The following is an 18,462-nucleotide window of genomic DNA, read 5'->3' as shown; positions in this document are numbered from 1 at the left end:
ATAATTCAGTAAGTTTATCATTGTGATCCCTATAATCTAAAATACTTTTTCTTTATAATATTATTTCTAAGATTACTATTTTAAATTTCATTGCTTAGTTATTATTACAGCGAATTTTGCAAAAAAAATCTCCGGAACGGGGAATTGAACCCCGATCCCGCACGCGACAAGCGCGGATTCTAACCATTAAACTATCCCGGATATTATTTTATACAGTACCTTGGAATAAGAGTGTTTGGGAACACACACACACACGAGAGGATGCTGTTTTATGTATCAGCTGAGAATATTTTTTAGCAGCTGTTTTACTCTGCGAGAGCTTCACTTCATAGAGCGAACGCTGCCAGTACAATGCGTCATCTGTGTACCCCAGTGGCCATCAGATACTGATCAACTAACAATACAGCTACAGCAACGACAAAATTAAAGAGAGAATATTCAATTAAATATCCAATTATATAAAATGTTTAAAAAATATAGAGTGATAAACTAATATGTTTGACAAACACCTTAATCGAATAAACCGAAACCCATTTCGTCGTCGGATTCTTCCTTAGCTTCTTCTTCAGCTTCTTCAGCAGCTTCGGCAGCAGCAGCACCAGAAGCAGAGGAAGCACCACCAGCGACGGCAGCACCACCAGCTGGGACGGTAGCGAATTTCTTGGAACCAGCAGCAATGATTTCAGCTAGGGAACCCTTACCTTCCAAAGAAGCTAATAATTCAGCAATTCTGGATTCTTCAGCTTCGACACCGACAGATTCGACAACAGATTTGATGTCGGCAGCGGATGGCTTTTCGTTACCACCTTCAACTAATAATAAGTAAGCAGCTAAGTATTTCATTTTCTTTTGGGTTCTTGAGTTCTATTCTCTTGTGAAATAATCAATTTAAGCAAATAAGCAGACAATTCCTTGATATATTGAAACCTCAACTACAAAATATAGGATACAGAACGAAAAGATAACTGGAATAACAAATAGCAATTGTAACAATAAATGAAAACTATAAAAAATTCAAGAAGAGACTTATCAATAAGAATTAATAGTGAAAAATACTTTATATAAATATAAAGTATATTGTGAAAAGTAGAAGTAAAAGAGAATAAAACATAATTTCATAGAATTTCAATGACATTTGCAGTAGTAGCAAGGAACTAACAATCGTTAATATGCTATTAAACTTCATCATAGAAATGTATCATCATTAACAAAAATGATGCTTTAAAAGATTTGAAATTTCAATGAAAATTTTTTTTTTCAATTTTTTTTTGCATCGACTTTGCGTCTGGTCACGTTGCACGAAGACACTTGCAAACACAAACACATCGTTGGGAACGAACACATATTGGTTTTGGCGTGTCTGTGTCTTTATCATTGTTAATTTTTCGATACCAAGTGCACACACACACACACACACACTTTAGAGTCTCATTGTATTAAACTATTTGTTTTTTATATTATGTCTTCTATTGCAGAAAGCTATCGACTTTGCTAATTTACTTTACGTTGTTTGGCCTTGAGTACTCTGATTATCTTCATAATTCTTTGAGCATTCAAAGAGAGTCCTTCTTTGAAGTAGAATAGTAGTGCAACGGTCAATACACTTTGCGACACTTTGTAGAAAAACCCATTATATAGACCTTTGAGCCCTTCTTTTTTGATGACTTTTACTATCTGTATGTTTGTTAGTTTGGTTAAGAAATCAACATCCTTCTCTGTGCTTGCATTCTTACTTGCGGTGGACTCTATATGTGCTCTTGCTTTAATGGTCAAATACGGATACGTTATACTGGTAGCAATTAGTTTACTTACGAATCCGAGGACAAATGCCCAATTTGGTGATAAGAAAAAGGATAAGCTTTCATTATTTTTCTTGTGGTCACGGTTTTTGACAGATACTACGACGTTTTTCATTTGTTCAAATGCCGTATACTGAATAACAGGATTAACCACTAAGATCAATGCATATTTCAAACCTTTGAACAATGCTTTCACACCATCTTCATCGTACAACTCCTTTATGGCGGCAAATGTATTCTTGTCATTTTTTTGCACTGTCGATCTTGTGTTTGCTACCCAAATTGGGTTCGTCACAGTAGCTGTAATTAGTCCGGCGATGGAACTTGCCACAATCGACTCCTTTGCCGTTAACATATGTTTTTCTCTTTGACTCAATGTTTTAAACACATTACTTGTTTTCTCGAAAAAATAGTAGTATATGAAATTCGTGAATACCATCCCAATCATAGCGCTCTCAAGACCCGCATAAAGACCTGGCACCCCGTCTTTCTCAACAATACTTTTAATAATCTTTGAAACATTCAAATTCTTTACTTTTTCCAACAAATCTGCCTGCTTCCCTGGCAATTGTACATTGACTATGTCCTGCTCCTTGTTCTCTTTATCTTTCTCGGTTTTTTTCACTGTCTGCAATCTGGTAGTTATTGTCTGCAATGGATAAGTAATCGATAGCGATAAAGCACCCCCAATAGCGCCAGTTATAGCCGATGTCAATTCATCGGTTCCGTTATTGTTGACCATATTTATTATAGAATTATTTAATTTGGAATACACTGTTTTGATAAACCGTGCCTTTACGTGTCAAGTTCCTCAGTTCCTGACGCAGCATCTCTATAGAAATTACAAATAAATAGAACAAATAAAACAAACAACCAGAACCGTAAACCTCCCTTTATATATTAATAATTATCTCCACTTTTTTTGCCTTTAAAAAGACGACTTTTCGCAAATCGTGTCACTCATTTTTTCGGGATGGCTGAAAGTCCTTATTACCGAAAAACCGATTAGTTTGAGGTTCCTCGGCGGCAAAGAGAACAACGTTATACATGAACACACACACATATATATACATACATGTTCATAACATTGCATAGTTTCACTAACTTATATTATGCACTGGCATCAGACTCTTCATCAGTTTGATTCTAGTTGAAAGGGCTCTTAGTATACCTGGTGATGGAGCAGCCATCAACGAGACTCTCAATTTGAAAAACCGTCTGTTACCGCCGATTGTATCTCCTATGATCACATTATTGAATTTCAAGACTGCTAATTGTGCTTCCTCGACGTTCCTAAACAATACTTTAGCCCATTTCTTCCCGTTCCTGCCGCCTATCTTGACATTTCTTATACCACCTACGTTTTCGTTAAAAAGCTCATAGATAGAACGTTTTGTTGCCTCTTTTGACAACCCAGTGACGAGAACGGAAGTCTCTCTTGAGATATCGAAATGTGTGTTAATATTATGGGAAGCAGCATTCACCTTATCCGATGATGTGCTGGTCACTGTTCTTGTGGCTCTACTGTTATTCAATCTATTCAATTTTGAAGGAGCCCTATAAAATTTATTGATGCCAGTTCTATTATTGCTTCTGGCTGTCACTACTCGGTTTTCAAGCAGTAGGCGGGTCATTTCTCTTTTTAAAGTATGCTATGTCTATTTATGATTTAACCAATTTGTTTCCATAACAGAATTTAACTGTTTTGAAAGACAAAGGATTTTTATAAGATTTTTATGACATACTTTCTATTCAAGTTAATACAAGTTTACAAATTGCATTAGGTCGCATTATATATTCTCATTTCAAGTGATCTCTATCGCTTGCCTGAGAAAACGATAAATGCTCATTTTTTTAACAAATAAAGGAACAAATCAACAGAACAATGTTAAGATGATATGAATATTAAGTTTAACACTTCTCATGGATAATATAGACCTCTTTAAATCATTGTTTTGAGGTTTGGCGGTTGTCGAGGTTGGGCCCCTCATCACCCTTATATATATATTGACATAAGCAATCATGTGATATGGAATTCAAAAAAATACAGACACAAATGATCATCTTAAACGAAATAAATTTGCATTCTGAAACAAATTAATATATCCATTTTCTTTGCCCCCCCAAGAGACTTGGCCAGTAGTACTAGTTATGTCAATTACAGTTCAGTTATGCTCACCCGTTCATGCTATGATATACCAAGGTATTGAAACTTCCCAACTCAAGATCAATGGAGAAAAGCTTTTTAGTAAAAACTATCATCTGGTTTTGACATTGAAAGGTTTTGGTTAATGTTATTGATACATTAAAAAAAACACGAAAGATATAGAATGGAATCATCCATTCAGGCACAAGTAATAGATCCACGTTGAATTAATTTGTACCTGTTATTTTTTTCCTTGGAATTTTTATTTTTGGCATTTTCTTTATGCTCTTATAAAGAAGCTCAAACGTTTCCCCTTCCCTTCCCCCCTCAACCACAACTATATGGCTGAACTTCCGACAACACCGACAGACAATGAACATGCTGAACCCGCTGATATATCCGGTGTTTCTCTTTCATGGACTTCATTGAATGGGGCTTTGGAAACCCCTGCTTCATATTCAAGAAGTTTAAGGTTGGATAATGCATGCTTCATCCTATCTGCTCAATTCGATAATAAATTAGGTCCTGTAATAAGACATCAATATCCAAAATGCATCCCAGGTTTTAAAAACCATTTATGTGGCACCTCTGATTCTGATGAGTCGATTAATTTAGCAAGTTTAATGATACCCAATAATGTGGAACTAACCCCAGGTAAAAAAGATTACACAATGTTTAGTTTATACTACAATAATAATACAGATAAATATGAACTATTTAAACCAACTAGTGACACTTTAAACGATAACAATTATAACACTATAAGAGAAGTCGACGAATTCGAAGATGCTCAAGAGCATCATGAAAGTAACCATATAGATGTATTATACATCTTAAATATCGTTAATACAATAATTGATAAAACAAATTCAAGAGGCGCAGTAATAAAATCAATTGCATTGGTGACTCCTAATAAAATTGGATCTATATTTCGTCCATTGTTATCTAAAGTGCTAGACCAATACATGAAAACACCTTCAACAGAGTCGATAGAGGTATTAAAAGAATGTTTTAACATGATTAATAGTCTGGATTTATCAATTATTAACAGAATATACTCAAATAAATATCTGCAAAAAATATTACAGTCCATTAATGAAGAGAGTAATTTCAATAGTACAAGCAACAACCTGTTAGATGTATGGTTCGATGAAAAAATAAAAAAACTGTTCAAGAAAATATTCAAAATCCCATATAATATAGAGAATGATAATTTTGGCAATAAAGTCACATTAATTAATAACTATATTCAATATTCTTTTACAAACTTCACATCGAGCTTATTGGACACAGATATATTAGAAACAAAATTGAGGGTCTCATTATTTGAAAATGAATTATTAGGCTCTTCAACGCGTTTTAATACACAGATACTGAATTTCTTATCAAAATTCATAAACTATACTTCCAGTCTACCAACTGAGAATATTACTTGGAGATTAGTAATTAACTCTACTTTATATTCAAAAGATGAATTATGCCATTTTGTATTAATATTATCAAACATTCTTAACTCAATTTTTGAATTCGGTAAAGATATGAACAGATATTACCAACGCAAACCAATTTTAATATTTCCTTATATTGATATCTCAATGATAGACTCGCTAAGAACTTATTCATCAAATCTACAAGGTTCAAAATTTTTCATAATTGGGGTTGCGAATCCAATTTTCCAGTTTCAACAAAATCTTTGGGATTGTTACTATGATATTGACACTGAAACATTCTATAATGCAAATGAGATTGTTATCAAAAATAAGGAGAAAACTGAATATCCGTTATTTAATAAAAACTTACACAGAAACGGATCACTCTCCATACGTAAGATATTTTCAAAACCTGGTGAAATTATTATAAAAACTCCAAAAAATGTACATTCTAGAGTAGGTTTACTACAAAAATGTATCCAAAATATAATAGCTGAAGAAGCAAATTACGATCAAGGAGTAACTACAAAAATATTTAAGAAAGTAAATTTATTACAATTGATCCAATTATTGACAGCTGGTAAGGTGAAAGATGACGTATCTGTATTAGATCAATATCTATGTATCTATAAAGATGCCATTATTTTTCCTGAATTTTTCGATTATACCTCCTTGCAGATGCTAAAAACATTATCAAATATTCATAATTGCATAGAAATGTTATATCAGATGGAAATATTATCTGAAAGTACATCAACAATGACTCTGAAAAAATTGAAACACCACCAACATATTCTATTTTCCTTAATTGCTTCAAACAAAAATAACATGGATTCCTTGATCAATATTTTATTGAATTACCCAACATTTAAAATATTTGATAATTTTGATTTACAATCATATGATTTTTCGAATCAAAACTTGGAAAAGCTATTTGATCCAAGCATCAAAAGTAGCATTTTCCGTGACCTCTCAGATAACACAACATTTCAACAACAACTTTACAAGAAAGAGTGGATTAATGCATTTATGAAGGTTGATGGCTTCTTATTACTGACAATTCCTTTATTATTCGAACCTTCTTGTACGACGAATCATGATCTTTTCGGCAACATTCCAAGGTTCTTTTTAAAGCCAGCATCACATGGCCTTGGGAGATCGAAACTAACCAGGACAATATCTCTTAAGAGACTCTTTCCATTAAATCCAGTTTCATCTAATAACGGCAATAGTAACTTTTTTGCTCCCAGTGACCATAGCATTACTGAATTACCTGACAATATCAGAAGATCCAGTCTACCTATGAATCTGCCTCATAGTTCAAAATCATCGACGTCATTAAGTACCCAATCTATCAAGTCAGTGCCCGAAACTTCTCAAGAACAGGATAAAGTCAACAGTTTTAAACCTGTAATAGAAAGATGCAAAAAATATTCAATTAAATTGGTTCACTATCTACTGAAACGCCCACTTGGACAGATTTTATACTCTAAATTTGCAACGGAACAAATTAAATTTGCATTTGAAACATCCAAAAAGTTATATTACGACAACACACCAAACAAACCAAACGATACCCTAACAAAAGTTGATGCCAGTAAAAATAAAGATAAAGATAAAACACGCTCCGAATTACTGAAAGAAATATCAATAATAGGAGAACGATTTAAGGTGACAGCAGCATCAAATGATACTATGAATATATTATAGATATTATCATAAAAATAATTTACGTATTTAAGTAGACATAGCATTAGTAATAAATAATATACACACAATTTAAACATTTTTCTATTTCCAATATAACTATACAGTATATGTAGCTAAATAAACAATTTTTTTATAGATTTGTTTACTCAATTAATGACTTATTTTGTTGTCTTAATTTCATCTGTTCAACAATGTGTTTTAAATTTTTTGGAATATCCATTTCTCCAAGTTTAACTTCTATTAACTCAATAATTTTTTGAGGGTTAGCGTTCTTCAATTCGTCAATTTTACACCTCAATTCTTGAACTGTTGAAATAGTTGTGCTTTTAGAAAATGTTTTCTCATGATCTCCAAACACTTTTAACAAATTTACCCATTTCCATGGCATTATATCATTATAACTACGTTTCTCTCCTTCAAAAATACGCTCAACAGTATAGCCATTATTATTCCAAATAAAGATATCAATTGGTATCCTGTATCGCAACAGAGAAGAAAGTTCTTGAATTGTCATCTGAGCAGCACCGTCTCCTTCAAACAATATCAGTTTCTTAGGGGTAGCATCTTCACTATTATCGTTGATATGGCAATTTGGATAATCTCTCATGCCTATACCAACTCCTAAAGATGCAGGTAGAGCCATGCCTATTGATAAATAGAACCCTTGGTTTATCAATTTTGTTTCTTTTGGAAATATCATATCTGGAATTGCAAATTGAAATGAACCTGTCTCTACAACAACCACATCACCTTTATCAAACAATGTTTGTATCTCAACTTGCAGATCATCTTGTGTCACAGTTTGTTGAGCTTTCGATTCAACGTTGTTTTCAAGAGATTTCTTAGATATTAACTTATTTTTATAAGTTGGAAATGATTCAACATTGTTGTCGAATGAGTAAGTGCATTTTGAGTCATCAATGAAATGCAATAATTTTTGAATTACATCTCTAAGCATTATATCATTTATAATTTTTGAAATTTTACCATCATGCTTTGAAATTTTAATGTAATCTTTACCAACTTCAATTATAACGGCATCTGGTAAATAAGAAAAACTATAACATCCTGTATTCATTTCATTTGTTTCAATACCTAGGTGTAAGATTAAATCACAACTTTCAAAATTATCTTTAACGTAGGAATCACTAGTTACACCATTATAAGTGCCCATAAAGCGATCATTATCTTCATCAATTATTGACTTCCCCAACATGGTAGAAAAATTCCAGATGTTTAATTTAGAAATTAGTTGATTCACTTGGATTCTGCAATCAAACCTGTCTATAAAGACGTCACATAATATGCATGGCTTTTTACTCTTATACAATAGCTGTGAAATCTCTTCAATTATATCATTTTCGATTGTTTCTGATAAATTACTTCTAGTTGACTTTAGCGCCCAATCTAAATTAATTTGTGGTAATAACGTCAAATTTGCTGAAGAGACCATCATATTTGTCATATTAGAAGGTACAAATAGATAACCAGGCTTTGAAGAGATAAATATATTTTTAATCAATTGATCAATTTTGTTACAAACTTGATTACTATTTTGATTTTTAATATCACTCAGTTCTAAAAACTCCACATTGTTTGTAATGTTATTAAGAACCATATCACAATAAGTTTTGTAGTTTGGCACACCCGAATTAGAATTTTTTAAATTAGGAATAGAATGATGTATATTATATTGTGATGAGTTTAATATATGGGTAGGCGGAATACCAACAATATTCAACACTTTTACATTTTCCACTGCTGCACCCACTATCCCATTTAAAGCACTGATCTCTCCAACACCGAAAGTTGTAACCAAGCATCCGATCTTATTTGTATATCTTGAATATCCATCTGCTGCATAAGCCGCATTTAATTCATTGCAGCAACCTATCCAATTCAAAAGCTCTACTTCTTTACCATCGGCAGTCTTGTGATATAACGACTCCAACAACGGCAAATTGAAATCACCAGGTACCCCAAATAATGAGTAAGTCCCACTTGATCGTAACCTTCTAAAAATATATTCTGCCAATGTAATACTGTTCTTTATCTCCATATTTTCTGTATCTCTTTTTGTCTGTGTCATCTTCAAAACTGAGACAAATAACTGGAAATTACAACAAACTTCTAGAGTGAAGAAACTTATTTACAGATCTTAAATGTAGTTATATATTTGCAAACTTATAACATTATATATATATATAATTGGGGGAAATATGGGAATTAGTGTCACTTTGTGACGCGATGGATCCACCCTCCCGCGTATAACCGTGAATAGCCGACGTGCCATTTTCCACGTTCACTCAGAAACAATAAACAACAGATTCACTTCTGTAGACAAACAAAAAGAATATAAGATCTGTATCAAGGATCTACTATAATAAAGGTAATATATATATCTATATATCGGATTGACTATTGTGCTTGTAACCAATCGTTGTTAAATTGTCTTGGTGTCAATTATTTATAACTGTGACACCTCTCTGTCTTCCGCCATAGTTGCTATTGACAGCGAACAAACCCTAACAATAGCGGGTAACAAACCCTAAACCAATTTTTTTGACTCCGTTTCCATATTTTGAAATTCGTGGAACAAGAAAAACAGTATTCAATTTAGACAAACTATTGATGACTACTTGTATTAAATAAAACGATTCTATTAACGTTGTCGAAGCATAGATGGGTATACACAGATATATAAATAGTAGGTATGTATGGGTTCTCAGGTTTGGTCGATTCTCGTTGGTTTGCTTTTAAGTGGTAGATATTACAATTGCTCGAGAGTGAATAGAACCAAAAAACGTTTTAAGGGTCGCTTCTCTCACACAAGGGCAATTTTATAGTACAAATAAAAATGGATCAAAAAACTTTAGGAATATTGGGAGGTGGTCAATTAGGTCGTATGCTTGTAGAAGCAGCAAACAGATTGAATGTTAAAACGGTGATCTTGGAGAAAGGAGCGGATTGCTCCGCTAAACAGATCAGTAATTCTACTGAGCACGTCGACGGTTCATTTACAGATCCCGAGAAGATCCAAGAGCTGGCTAAGAAATGCAATGTTTTGACCATCGAAATTGAACATGTGAATACAGAGACGTTGGCTGATTTGAAAAAACTTAACCCTCGTCTGAAGATTTATCCAACTCCTGAAACAATTAAGATTATACAAGATAAATTTAGTCAGAAATTACACCTGACTAAAAACAATATCCCTGTTGTAGAAAGCTATCCCATTGAAAACATATGCCCTGAAGAATTAAACGATATGGGCACAAAATTGAATTACCCTTATATGTTGAAGGCTAGAACGTTTGCATATGATGGCAGAGGAAATTTTGTTATTAAAAACAAGAATTCCATCGACGAGGCTATAAAGTTCTTTACTGAAAACAAGCAAAACGTTGCTAAGTTATATGCAGAAAAATGGTGTCCATTCAAAGTTGAACTAGCTGTTATGGTTGTGAGATCTCTTAATAATAAAGTATATTCCTATTCAACAGTTGAAACAATTCATAAAGACAATATTTGCCACGTAGTATATGCTCCAGCAAGAATCCCTGATTCAGTACAATTCGAAGCAAGGTTAGTTGCAGAAAATGCAATTAAGTCGTTTGACGGGGCTGGTATTTTTGGAGTAGAGATGTTCTACAGTCAAGAAGGCAAGATCATTATTAATGAAATTGCACCAAGACCGCACAATTCAGGTCATTACACAATTGACGCATGTGTGACTTCTCAATTTGAGGCTCATTTGAGATCCGTTCTTGATTTGCCTATGCCTGAAGGTTTCACAAATTTCACCACTTGCGATACAAATGCTATTATGATAAATGTATTGGGTGATAGAGAGGTAAAAGATAAAGAACTAGAATATTGTGAAAGGGCATTGGCCACTCCAAATGCTTCTGTCTATTTATATGGCAAGGAATCAAAACCTCAACGTAAGCTAGGTCATATAAACATTGTAAGTTCGTCTATGCACGATTGTGAAAGGAAACTACATCATATCGTAGAAAACACCAGCCTAGATCCACATGTAACAGACACTACATTAAATAAGCCTTTAGTTGGAATAATTATGGGTTCCGATTCTGATCTCCCAGTAATGTCAGCTGCTTGTGATATTTTAAAACAATTTTCTGTTCCTTTTGATGTGACAATTGTATCGGCGCATAGAACCCCACATAGAATGAGTAAGTATGCTGTCGAGGCATCAAAACGTGGAATGAAAGTAATAATAGCAGGTGCTGGCGGGGCTGCTCATTTACCAGGTATGGTTGCAGCTATGACACCTTTGCCAGTTATCGGTGTTCCTGTTAAGGGTTCTTGCTTGGATGGTGTTGATTCTCTGCATTCCATCGTACAGATGCCAAGAGGTGTCCCTGTTGCAACTGTTGCAATTAATAACAGTACAAATGCCGCATTGCTGGCTGTAAGAATTTTAGGAGCATATAATGATACCTATTTTCAAAAGATGCAAGCCTTCTTATTAAAACAAGAAGAAGAAATCCTACAGAAGGCGCAGAAGTTAGAAGATGAAGGTTATGAACAATATTTAACCGAAATGAAGAAATAACTCGATACATGTAGATAGAATACATAACACAATTATTATATTAGATCCAAAATAAGGTTAACAAAAAACACAATGCTGTTCTGTATTTTTATTTTATTCCATAAGTTATGTATGACCATATAGTTATATTTGAACTTGGCTTATTTTTAGATATTATATTTAGTCGAGTAATTTTCGATAATATCTAAATATAAATCCGACAATGTAGTTTCTCTCCTGCATATCTATAATATCTTTCTCCCCATTGAAATCTCTAATAATTCCTGGTGCAAAGATTAAAGATAGATTATTCATCGTCATTAAATTCCATTCTTTATATTCATCGATTTTGGTGACATGTTCAGCTAAAACATAAAGAAGAGCTATATGCTCCTTTGGTAAATGATGTAGGATATTAGAGATTGTTTCACAAGTAACTGTAAATAAAGGATTACTATCATTCCATTGCTTATTTAAGGGGAGCCTCGAACTCAATTGCTCATCTCTTACAGTATTTATCAATGATTCATAGATGTGGTAAGTTAATAATGGGTCTGGTAACTGTCTTAAATATTTCTTTAAGATGCCAGTTACAATATGCAAGTCACTGTTTATTAACTTTATCAATTGAGGAGAAGTGCTATTAGTTACACTAGAAAATGCTTCTTCTAATTCTTCAATTAACAATTTTGATCCTGATTTTCTATAAAGACCCTCCGTTTGTAAGAATTCCTCGCTGCTTTCAACGTGTTCAATACAAGTGGTAATGATAAATGGTATATTGTTTCCTTCATATTGACATCTGCTGACTAATGGTGAACCCATTAAAACATCACCAGGTTGTGATGAATATTGGGCTGATATGTTCACATCAGAACGATCAACAATCTGATTTAATTTAACGTCATTGAAATCGTTAGGATTTTGTAAAATTGGATTTGATATCCCTAGTTTATTATTCATATTATTTGGTGTTAATTGTGCCATGGATGTAACTGATATTGATGATGCCAGTTCAATCTTTTTTGGACCATTCATTTCACCGGAAACTTGTTTACCATTAGAAAATATTTTCCAAAATTTAGGACGTCCTCCTGCCTTTGCTAAATTGGCAACATTAGGTTGGACTGTTGTTATGTTTTTTTGATTAGAATTTTCTGAACTAGAACCGTTTGTATTTGAAATAGGTATAGTACTTTTCATCATTGTAGACTTTGTTCTTTCTAATGTTCGAATATCTTTTTGCAATTGTGATTTTTTAAGCTCCAATTCTTCAATATTAAGTTGTAACATAGACAATCTTTCCTCTGCTTCATTGATCTTAGATTGAATACTCTTAGTTTGACTAGTATCGTATTTAGAAATCTCAAAATCAGTGATAACTGCAGAGTAGGGTCTATAAGATGCGTCAATATTAGTGGATGATTTGAAAGAAGAAGCGGAGCTCAATGGAGGAGTCCGGAATGCTGTTGCTTGCGCAATAGGATCTGTACCACTTACATCTGACGGAATGCTAGGAGGTTTTATAATGTTTAACGTATTGCCGCTTGCAGTTCTTTCATGAGAATCGAGAAGTTTTGAATTTGATAAAACTCTACGATGAGTTTGAGAAGTTATATTTATTGGTTGTACCATATTTGTTTTCTTGTCCCCGACTGAGTCTGGAGTTTCTAATACTTTTTGGTCAAGGAAAGTTGACGTCCTATTCTTTAAAGTAGATACAAAATTTCTTGATTTAAATGATAAAGTTCTCTTCAATGAACTATTTGCTGTAGAATTTGTTCCACTTTGTTGTGTAATAGTGGTAGCAGCTGTATTATTGTTTGAACGAGTTTTATTTGCCGATGTAATGCTATTTGACCTTGATTCTGTAGGGTTTTGTAGTGAGCGATCGCTTGATACCGAATTTGAATTACTTGACACACCACCTTCGTCGTTGGTAGTTGATCTAGGTGCTTCGTAATCTGACGGAATAGCTTCTGTTCTATTAAATGCAAATGGTTTAAATGTATTTTCATCGAACTCTTCAGTGATTTCTTGATGGTCGCCCTCATCAGAGTCGTCCAACTGCTTTAGAGTAGCTCCATTGCTATCGAAACCTAATGTCTTATCCAACATATCTGATAAACTTGTAGGCAACGGTGGAGTAGCAAAAGCGCTGGCGCTTTCGGAACTATTTGAGATTCCATGATTGCTGCAATCAAGACTAATATTACTTTGAGTTTCAGATTTCGATAATTGTGGTATTGCCGGTTCCGGGTTCGATGGATTTCGTAAAGGCGGTTTACCTAAGAAGTCATTTACTATATTTGCAGAATTATTTGTCATGATAAAGGCACTTTTCTTCAATTTTGCATCTTCTTCCAGATCGCATGCCAACGTAGAACTCAATAGATCGTCTATCGAAGCTTTTCTTTCGTGTTTCTTTGATGTTGTTTCAGTATTCCCCACTTCAGGGGCACTCGAGTCGGCAGTGTCTTTATCATCTTCATCTAGGTAGGATGATTTTCTCGGCGATGCAGGTCTCTTCCCAGATCTTTCTGGGATAGACAAAGGTGTGAAATCCACCCTGCTCTTCCTTCCTATATCATCCTCTACAGAATCATCGGCCAGGTTTCCGACGGGAGGCAATTGAGGCAGTTCTTTCTTTAATCGCTGTTTCTTTTGTTCATACAGTTTTTTTTTCACCAGCAATTTCTTGTGGCAAGTCAAACAGAAAAGACCCTTCTTTGTCTTTGCATATCGTAGGTCCTCGATCTTATTACCACACTTGCAACACTTGAAGCAGTCTGAGCAGTAAGCCTCATTCGAAGTGGATAATATGATTGCCAAATCATCTATTTTCTTCCCGCAACTCTTACAGGAATCTGAGCAATCGAAACAGATCAATGCGCCAGTTCCCAACACCAAGAAATCCGAATCGCAACTCAGAGGCTTCTCACAACGGTAACACGAGAAACAATGAGTATGCCATTTGTCATCGCCCAGTTCGTAAGCATGGCCAGATACAATCGAGTCCTTGCATCTCACACATTCCGGAAAGGATTTCTTATCCGACGTGAGTTGCTTATCTACCACAACGTCCATTTCTCAACCGAATAGTACAACGAGTTCTCCTTACTTTATCTCGACAGTTTCCCAATCACTCTTAAGCAAAACCGTCCACTGCAACGTACCAGTAAACCATAGATTCTGGATATATCTACTATATCTGTGAGGTGAGTATATATACAATCGAACAGCCAAACCTGGAAAGATTCTTCAAGACAACGGCCAAGCTGTCCCGATATGCTCCTCCTGGAACCTTGGCTGCCCCCAGGGTCAAGTCTCCATTGTTGGAAGCCCTTGCTCCCTCACAGATCACAAATCTTGAAGATGTTGTGTGTGAGTTTCGAGTTACTGGAAAGTTGGAAAATGGCGATGAGACCTGAAACACATAATCGACAGAGAAAGAGGCGCAGGAACAAGTGAAAAACTTTCGAAATTTCGATTTCGAAAGATCCTCGAGCAATAGCACCTGCTGCAACAGGCCATGATGGGATGGGCATCGAGACATACGTTAGTTGAGTTTATTAGGATGTAGTGAATATGTATCTATATATGGGGTGTGTGGCTACATATGGAAGGGCGTATCTACACGAGATGGCTAGCGCACGGCTGGGCAAGCCGTGCTGCTCGACCATAGACATCACTAGTTCGAAGGAATATATAAATGCGCCTGGCGAAGGGAGGTGTGTGTGCGACTGTGCGGGAACAGGCAGCGACTAGTGCTCGCCGTTCTTGTGGTGTCTTAGATGGAAGTAATATTCCATCGAGTATCCCAGAACCAAGATCCCGGCCACGAGATGAACGACTGGCTTCAGGCCGGCGTTGTCTCCGTCAAAGTACTTTGCCTTGTATCTTGCGACGAGACCGTTTGGGGCAGCAGCAGGCTGCGAGCCTTGTGGCAGGCGTTTGTAGAAGTCGACGACTTTATTGATCCTTTGGGCATTTGGAGCGGATCCCAGGTTCTGAGGCGACACGACTTTTGGAGGAATCAAAGTGGACAAGCCACGTCTTAGCACAATTTTTTGCAACATCTTGCTTTGCCCGTCTGACAAGGGAGACACATTCACAACAAAGTCCACCATCCCTTATATATATATGCATGTAGTCCCAAACTGTCTCTATCCAGTGTGTGTGTCTTAGTGTTGTTGAGTTGCACTCTGGCCACTCCCGGGCCCCGGGGGTGGTCGGACCTCCCGTCCGCCGCTGTGATTGGGTGGAGCCTCGGACGGGCAGGGTAACAGCAATGAGTGGCGGACGGGTAACATGCAGGCCAAGGGTATATATAAGAAGGGTTGGGGGGCCAGCATGGCGTCTTTGCCGCCTATCAGATACTCGACACTTGATGGCTCGAGGATGTTGATATATGAGAAGGTGCAGCTGTCATCAGAACATGCGGAGTCTGGGCTGTCCCTCTTGGACCGGGACGCTGGCCCGTTGAAAGTGTTAAACCGTCGTTCTTGTGATTGCTTCTTCCGGTGAGGGATTAATAGGCAACGAACGAGAGTGAACGATGGCGGTTTTTTACCAGGAACGTTTTGATGGAGTGCAAGGGGGTACAAGAGCTGTCATACTGGGCGATGGGAATGATGCGTATATAAAGCCCCGAATGTGCCGCATGCATGCAGCACGTCCACCATACTAGGGATACCAACCACACACACACATGGACTATAAAAAATTCTTACTATTTGGGGACTCCATCACAGAGTTCGCATACAATCCAAGACTCTACCCAGAGCTCGAAACCGATCAATTCACGGTGGGAGGGGCGTTGACTAACGCGTACGCAAGGAAGATGGACGTCCTGCCAAGAGGTTTCGCTGGCTATACGTCGAGGTACGCCCTCCAGATCCTGCCTGAAATCCTCAAGAACGAGTCCAAAATCGAACTTGTCGCAATTGGGTTCGGTTCCAACGACGCCTCTATCGGCGGCCCAATCTCTGTACCACTCGATGAGTACATCAAAAACATCAAGACCTTGATCAGGACCTTGAGAGAGCATGGGATAACAAACATCATCCTTGTGAGTCCAGGTATGATCGATGAGGGTCGCTTTGAGAGCAAGAACCCTGCCGAATTGGAACTCGGATGCTTGAGAACCGTGGAGAACTTCGTTTTATATACAAAAGCGTTGAAACAGATCAGTGAAGAAGAACATGTCGGGTTTGCAAACATGAATGAGAACTTCACCAAGTATGTCAGTGAACACAACGCATTAGACTGGAGAAAAGAACTTTTTGTTGACGGTGTACATCTTACTGGGAAGGGATCTCACATTTACTTCGATGTATTGCTAGACGCAATTAAAAAATACTACCCACAATGGCATCCAGATAACGTCCCATACAAACTACCAATCTACTTAGATGTCAAAAAAGATGGTTCAAACTTGTTTTAAAGAAACGTCTGTTAATGTTATAAGCATCTGTCGTTGTTGCATTTTTGAAGAATGGGATCTGCGATGCTGAACGATCGTTTAAAAAAACGCTCGTAATTGCAACACTTGTTGTTTATAAAGGGACGCTACTTGCTTCTGTATATAAAGTGATGTTTAATTTATAGTTGCAATGTTATGTTTAATTTACATCTCAAAGACTTTCAACATCTGTCAATTAAAGAAAACCGATTAGAAATGTCATCCTACGTGGGAACAAATGTCGCCCTCCCAACAATCAGAGCTGGTTCTAGAAGTTTCAGATTGCTATCAAAGTTCCAAGCCTACGTCAAGAGTAACAATGCTAAGAGCAACAACTCAACTAAAGATGAGGGTCCACGTTACAAAGGTTTAGATAGAGCTAGGCTTGCGTACTTGGATCGTGTAGTGAGAGTTGACCAAGCTGGTGAGTTAGGTGCCAACTATATATACCAAGGACAGATTTTTGTGCTTCAAAAACAGTACCCAGAACTGAGACCGGTATTGGACCATATGTGGAAGCAAGAGGTGCATCACCATGATACATTCAACAACTATCAAATAAGAAACAGAGTGAGACCCTCTTTAATCACACCGCTTTGGAAAGTTGGTGCTTTCGCTATGGGTGCTACAACTGCATGGATGTCCCCAGAGACCGCAATGGCATGCACAGAAGCCGTAGAAACGGTAATTGGTGGCCACTACAATGAACAACTACGTACATTAGAGAACCAGTACGAGATGAAGAATATAAACAATGAAAACCGCTACTCAAAACCTCATGAAGTCACCAAACTGATCTCTACAATCAGAGAATTCAGAGACGACGAACTGGAACACCTTCATACTGCCTTGAAATATGGCGCACAGAAGGCAAGGTTCCACACTGTAGTGAATGAAACCATCAAGGTCGTCTGTAAAGGAGCCATAATGGCTGCTGAAAGAATCTAAATAACTGCATCTTCTGCCCTCAGCTTTCCATAGCCCTGTAAATATTTACACAAGTAGCGATAGAATCGTAAAATTAATATATGTATTCATCTAATATTCTAGGACTCTCTCCATTTTGCAACGTATAACTAAAACATACTCTCAGAGACCCTGTTATCTTTCATTCGATCGATCATCTTTACCTTGACTGGTTCATTACTTGTAAGTTTTTTAATATGGGAACCGAGGGAACCGAGGTTTTAAACATCAAGATAGCTAAAGGAAGTGGCAACGAATGAAGGTTAAACAGATGAATAACTTGAGAAAACATATCGTGTATGTTCCTATATAATGATTACAGTCTTTTTAGATACGTGACAAACAAAACTTCTATTGTTTGACCATCAAACTGCTGGTGGGTCCGACAA

At 36.3% G+C, this 18,462-nt stretch overlaps 10 protein-coding genes and 1 non-coding gene across 11 annotated transcripts; 4 read left to right on the top strand and 7 right to left on the bottom strand.

Annotated features, from left to right (window-relative positions):
- Nucleotides 1-129: 129 nt before the first annotated feature.
- TPHA0Jtrna5D lies at nucleotides 130-201 on the bottom strand. Its single transcript has one exon. It is a non-coding gene; the product is annotated as a tRNA-Asp (tRNA).
- Nucleotides 202-510: 309 nt separating this feature from the next.
- On the bottom strand, nucleotides 511-843 carry RPP2B (ribosomal protein P2; the record flags this gene model as incomplete). Its single annotated transcript, XM_003687478.1, has 1 exon — nucleotides 511-843. One exon carries the CDS (start codon nucleotides 841-843, stop codon nucleotides 511-513), a length of 333 nt encoding a protein of 110 aa, XP_003687526.1.
- A 648-nt stretch (nucleotides 844-1,491) lies between these two features.
- TPHA0J02710 (uncharacterized protein) lies at nucleotides 1,492-2,541 on the bottom strand (the record flags this gene model as incomplete). The annotated part of the gene is made up of 1 exon (XM_003687477.1): nucleotides 1,492-2,541. The coding sequence occupies one exon, from the start codon at nucleotides 2,539-2,541 to the stop codon at nucleotides 1,492-1,494; it is 1,050 nt and encodes a 349-aa protein (XP_003687525.1).
- Nucleotides 2,542-2,899: 358 nt separating this feature from the next.
- TPHA0J02700 (RNA recognition motif domain-containing protein) lies at nucleotides 2,900-3,433 on the bottom strand (the record flags this gene model as incomplete). Its single annotated transcript, XM_003687476.1, has 1 exon — nucleotides 2,900-3,433. The coding sequence occupies one exon, from the start codon at nucleotides 3,431-3,433 to the stop codon at nucleotides 2,900-2,902; it is 534 nt and encodes a 177-aa protein (XP_003687524.1).
- An 853-nt stretch (nucleotides 3,434-4,286) lies between these two features.
- Nucleotides 4,287-7,085, top strand: AFI1 (Afi1p; the record flags this gene model as incomplete). Its single annotated transcript, XM_003687475.1, has 1 exon — nucleotides 4,287-7,085. One exon carries the CDS (start codon nucleotides 4,287-4,289, stop codon nucleotides 7,083-7,085), a length of 2,799 nt encoding a protein of 932 aa, XP_003687523.1.
- Nucleotides 7,086-7,227: 142 nt separating this feature from the next.
- Nucleotides 7,228-9,174, bottom strand: TPHA0J02680 (uncharacterized protein; the record flags this gene model as incomplete). The annotated part of the gene is made up of 1 exon (XM_003687474.1): nucleotides 7,228-9,174. The coding sequence occupies one exon, from the start codon at nucleotides 9,172-9,174 to the stop codon at nucleotides 7,228-7,230; it is 1,947 nt and encodes a 648-aa protein (XP_003687522.1).
- Nucleotides 9,175-9,942: 768 nt separating this feature from the next.
- On the top strand, nucleotides 9,943-11,664 carry ADE2 (phosphoribosylaminoimidazole carboxylase ADE2; the record flags this gene model as incomplete). The annotated part of the gene is made up of 1 exon (XM_003687473.1): nucleotides 9,943-11,664. One exon carries the CDS (start codon nucleotides 9,943-9,945, stop codon nucleotides 11,662-11,664), a length of 1,722 nt encoding a protein of 573 aa, XP_003687521.1.
- A 159-nt stretch (nucleotides 11,665-11,823) lies between these two features.
- On the bottom strand, nucleotides 11,824-14,730 carry TPHA0J02660 (uncharacterized protein; the record flags this gene model as incomplete). Its single annotated transcript, XM_003687472.1, has 1 exon — nucleotides 11,824-14,730. One exon carries the CDS (start codon nucleotides 14,728-14,730, stop codon nucleotides 11,824-11,826), a length of 2,907 nt encoding a protein of 968 aa, XP_003687520.1.
- Nucleotides 14,731-15,407: 677 nt separating this feature from the next.
- Nucleotides 15,408-15,722, bottom strand: ATP17 (F1F0 ATP synthase subunit f; the record flags this gene model as incomplete). The annotated part of the gene is made up of 1 exon (XM_003687471.1): nucleotides 15,408-15,722. One exon carries the CDS (start codon nucleotides 15,720-15,722, stop codon nucleotides 15,408-15,410), a length of 315 nt encoding a protein of 104 aa, XP_003687519.1.
- A 632-nt stretch (nucleotides 15,723-16,354) lies between these two features.
- On the top strand, nucleotides 16,355-17,089 carry TPHA0J02640 (SGNH/GDSL hydrolase family protein; the record flags this gene model as incomplete). The annotated part of the gene is made up of 1 exon (XM_003687470.1): nucleotides 16,355-17,089. One exon carries the CDS (start codon nucleotides 16,355-16,357, stop codon nucleotides 17,087-17,089), a length of 735 nt encoding a protein of 244 aa, XP_003687518.1.
- Nucleotides 17,090-17,263: 174 nt separating this feature from the next.
- On the top strand, nucleotides 17,264-18,055 carry TPHA0J02630 (demethoxyubiquinone hydroxylase family protein; the record flags this gene model as incomplete). The annotated part of the gene is made up of 1 exon (XM_003687469.1): nucleotides 17,264-18,055. One exon carries the CDS (start codon nucleotides 17,264-17,266, stop codon nucleotides 18,053-18,055), a length of 792 nt encoding a protein of 263 aa, XP_003687517.1.
- Between the last annotated feature and the right edge of the window lie 407 nt (nucleotides 18,056-18,462).

The sequence above is a fragment of the Tetrapisispora phaffii genome, chromosome 10 (assembly GCF_000236905.1).
Source record: "Tetrapisispora phaffii CBS 4417 chromosome 10, complete genome".
NCBI classification, from domain to species: Eukaryota; Fungi; Ascomycota; class Saccharomycetes; order Saccharomycetales; family Saccharomycetaceae; genus Tetrapisispora; species Tetrapisispora phaffii.
The sequence above is the reverse complement of the archived record's forward strand: the minus strand, read 5'-3'. Positions and strand labels throughout refer to the sequence as shown.